The sequence below is a fragment of the Cucurbita moschata genome, unplaced genomic scaffold (genome assembly GCF_002738365.1).
Source record: "Cucurbita moschata cultivar Rifu unplaced genomic scaffold, Cmos_1.0 Cmo_Scf00003, whole genome shotgun sequence".
In the NCBI taxonomy this organism is placed as follows: Eukaryota; Viridiplantae; Streptophyta; class Magnoliopsida; order Cucurbitales; family Cucurbitaceae; genus Cucurbita; species Cucurbita moschata.
Genome location: NW_019268519.1, coordinates 2762412 through 2766825, shown reverse-complemented (window position 1 = coordinate 2766825; position 4414 = coordinate 2762412). Strand labels below are relative to the sequence as shown.

The 4414-nt window shown below is 36.8% G+C and overlaps 1 protein-coding gene across 1 annotated transcript; it reads right to left on the bottom strand.

The window, feature by feature from the left end:
* Positions 1 to 416: 416 nt before the first annotated feature.
* LOC111439232 lies at positions 417 to 4033 on the bottom strand. The gene is made up of 4 exons (XM_023077012.1): positions 2756 to 4033; positions 1225 to 1389; positions 1079 to 1130; positions 417 to 981 (listed from the first exon to the last, which is right to left on the bottom strand). The coding sequence occupies exons 1-4, from the start codon at positions 3010 to 3012 to the stop codon at positions 892 to 894; spliced, it is 564 nt and encodes a 187-aa protein (XP_022932780.1). The 5' UTR covers positions 3013 to 4033; the 3' UTR covers positions 417 to 891.
* Positions 4034 to 4414: the final 381 nt, after the last annotated feature.

Here is a 4414-nt window from a genome sequence, read left to right as displayed (position 1 = left end):
CCCCCCCCCCCCCCCCCGACACTCGATGATTATCGAATAAACGAGTAGAAATTCAAAGTAGGGCCATGAAGAAAATGGGAGGTGAAGCTGGTTTGCCTTTTTCCCTTTTGGAGTGTATGATGGTAAAAGATAAAAAGCTCCCAACAAGGGGAACAACGCATGGTTAAGGCCTTATAGGGATCAAGAAAAGTGGAAGAAAGTGGGGTTTGCTTTAGCTTTTCTAGTACACTCAATTTGCTCAAATTTGGTGGCCCATACAGATCAGAAAAGTAATGGATGCAAATCAAGGGATAAGACAGGCTTAAGTTTTACCAGTAATTCGTAAAATAGACCAAGCAGATCTTAATTCAGTGTTCTAAGTAACAACGAGAGAATGCCTCCAAACAAACTTCAGCAATAGCAGAAAGAGAAAAAAATTAAGCAAGAAACATGCCCAGTTGTTCATTCATTAAAGCAACTTCACTGAAACAGTATTTCCCAAAACTTTACAGTCCTACCAAACTCCTCACCCATTTCATGTTCTCTATCTTTTCCTTGTGCTAAGGATACCAGTGAACAAATTTATCACCAAAGAAGATGCTAACTACTTTCGAATGAAAAAATGAGGCAACTAAACAATGTAACAAAGTAAATGGACTTTGCTAACAGAAGATGTAATGATAAGAGAATTGTGGTCCGGTTGTGGTCATACCAAAATAAGGAACGCCCGTTGTACCATAATCGTGAATCATTCTGGCAAAGTCGGAATTTGAGTTGACTGAAGCAAGGGCAGTTGGGTTGCGGAGAATCATGGTATCCAAAGAACCTTGTTTCATCTCAAGCCAGTCCAACCAATCATCTGTTTTTTAAAATCAATCTTTGAATCTATGCATCACTTTGAACAAGTGAAAGTCAATCTATACGGTGTACACCACTCTGAGGCCAGAATTTCCCGATCATTATATTGGGAAATACAACCATGAATGCCATGAACATAGTGAACTGCAGCAACACCAAAGAGTAGTAGAAGTCATTGCAAAGGCATATTGTAAGCCTAAAAATTGGTAGGTGCTAAAACCAATAGCATGTGATTAAGTACCAGAAGGGGAATGGTCAGGAAACCCCATATTGGCCAAAGAGCAAATGACAACCTACAAATGAAAAAAATAAGTGTTTGTATATCAGAGAAAGATGAGAGCGATGAATGTTAATATGCATATCATAAATGTTGGGGAGTTATCTTACAAGCAAAAGGAGATAAGCCCCAGAAGTGTTACAATTGGTAAAACTGATAAGCTTGCTAGTTCCCATTTTTCATCAAACCTTCTAATACTCCAGGCTGACATACTTGTGTATATGAAGATGACAGCATTCAAACCGATACCCACCATTCCGAAGTATAAAGGAGGTCTGCTCAAGAGAATAAAATCAAGTGATGTAAGTGAATCTATGAACACCTTTTCTTTAATGAATAAACCACCACCATTTATAATAATGGAACATACTTATCAAAATAATAATGACGATGATGATGATGAAACTTTGCAAAATGGGAGAGACTAAACATTACAAGACAGAGCCCCAACTATTATGAACCAAAATAAAGAAATATCACACAGAAATAATCAAGACTCAACAGCCCAAACAAATCAATCAGAACTCGAACTCAAACTCCGAACTCCCAATACCCCTCATATTTCTTTCTAGTTAGATATTCCATAAAACTAACGAGAATCCCACATGCCGATGAAAACTCTCCTTTGAAAAGGAGTGATGAAGAAAAACTTCTTCCAACATAGCGTGACCACCAACCAGTATTGGTCAAAAGCAAGGCCACACCAAAACTTGGAAAAGGCTTCACCATGTCTAACCATATGAATACTAAACAACTAAAGCTGTCTAAATATTCACCAATCACTCAATTTCTAGAGAAAAAGAAATCCAAATGTACAACAAGAAGGTGGTGCCATTTTGAATAATTACTACTTAATTACCCTTTCTCTTTTTGCTCTGAGCATAGAAAACCTCAAGTAAATTCAATCTGTAAAAGATGTTCTATATAAGATCTTAACATCTAAATGCAAAATCTGTAAAGGAACCTGTATCATTCTAAGAACGTCGGCAACGACTACACCAAAGACAGATCAAAGAATTCTTTATAAAAATATTAAGAAACATGTGCAGAATCAGCAAGATGATATAAACCACAACTCTAAATTCTGAGGCACGCACCTAAAGGCATTCTCACTAAAGAGTAAAGAGTATCCATAGATTTAATGTGTTGCTTAACACCACTCCAGTACTATAAAAGATTCAAGAATTCACCTGCCCTTGGAATGAAAACATATGAATCAACACTATGCAAGCTTATCCTAATGCCAAATATGGTTTCTTCATACCTAAATAATGCTAGATTCCATTAAAGAGGAACATTGAGGTAGCCTGCATCTGCCTCGTGTCCATTTAACAAATCTCAAAATATCAATTAAAATTTGTTAAGCGATCAACTCATAGCGTAAAAATCTCACATTTTAGGTTCCAAATTCAACGATGAAAAACCACCCTGGCCCAGGGCATCTACCAAGTAATGGGGAGAGGGGTTTGTGCAGTCACAAATCAACGATAAAGTTAAGAAGTAAACAAAACAACCAACAATATATAAAGCAATGTAAGCAATAGATATAATGAAATGACTAATTAGTAAGTTATCACTGAAATAGTTGAGTGGAATAATCAAACAACAAACAAGGAGTGTGATTAAAGGCTAAGTATTCACCTTCTTATTCGGCCATCATGCCACAAGAGATATATCATATTGGAGTACCTATCGCCATAGTATACAATGAAAGCAGCAGAAGCAAGCCAAAGGATATTCTCTACAACTTCAATCCACGTCCGACTCTTTGGAGTTTGAAACGACATGGTTTGAAACCTTGAACACGCATCATCCTCAATATCATCACCACTAGATGCATATCCCTGGCTATGCCTCTGCCTCATATAACCACCCGCTACGGGTGTTCCCCCCGACATAGTAGTACACAAGTTAAAACTAAGCAAAAGGCATGGATTACAGAAAGGAAAAAAACTCTTCTAACTCGAAATCTATCAAGAATTTCAATTACCCAGAAAACTTTACAGCGTTACACTCAGATACTCCACTTATAACCTCCAAGATTCAAATGTATCAAAATTTAATGCGACAGAACTGTCACTTCAAATCACAGAACGCACGAATTGATTGGCACAAGATCATGGAAAAAGAACCAATTCCTAACGGATTAGTGCCGCGGAAAAGAATCAGGGATCCTCAAAACGAATATTCTGAACAACACATCTGGGGTTCTTCGTATTCCAACCCCTAACAGAAACAAAAGCTTCGCATTCTCAAGAACCCACAATTGGACTTCAAAACCGCTTCAATACCCACAATACAATTTCCTATATTTTGTAAATTGTAGCATTGAATGCGGGAAACCGAGCAGGCTATGCAATTTAAGAAACCAGGGAGGGTATCATAGGATTTTGGGTATTCACTGCGTGCTTGCTTTCTTCTTCTTGTCGAGGGTGATGAGGACGAGTGGGATCTGTGTCGCAGAATGTTTCGGATTTCAATGGGGGATGACGAGTGAAGGGGTTATTCGATGCGTGAAAGAAACTAGGAATATGGGTTTTGATTTTTGAATCGTGGGAGATAATTCTTGTTCTAAAATGCCTCTTCTTTCTTGCACGCTTCCTGAGATTTCTCTCTCTCTCTTTTTGTTTGCCCTTCTTTCTAATGGGCACTTCCCATCTTTGTTTTGAGGACTTCCCAACAATGGAAGTCAACAATAAGGGATGAATCAGACTCCCCAAAATGCTTATGAGCCTAAAATTTGCAAAATGTTCAATTCTTAAAAGGAAACAATTCGTCAAATCTTAAATATTGAAACCAAATTATGGGATTTAAAAAATGAAAAAAGAAAACAACAATAAAATGATGCATTCAGGCTAATGATGCATTAAGGCCAAAGGTGATTTGGCTAATTGATTTGGAAATAGCATTTTGGGCAATTAAGTGGAAGCCAATAAGATGATGATGCATTGGCTTCCACCTGCCCTCCCATGGGTACCGCAATGAACGCCATGATTTATTATATGAATGAAATTGTGCTGTGAAATGTAAAATTTATCAACATTTAGAAACATACCGTTTCTGTCTCTTAAAAAAAAATGTCTTAAAACGTTTGAAATTTGATTTGGTCTTAAAAAGACGTCTTCATGAAGTTCTTGGACTTTTTCCCTCTTTTTTAAATGTCTTCAAGAATGCTAAATAGTATATGGCTTTCTATTTACAGAGCTTATAAGGAGCCTTTAATGAAACTAGGCCAATTTAGTCATATATAAACGAAAGAAAAAAAAAAAAAAAAAAAAAAAAAAAAAAAAAAAAAAAAAA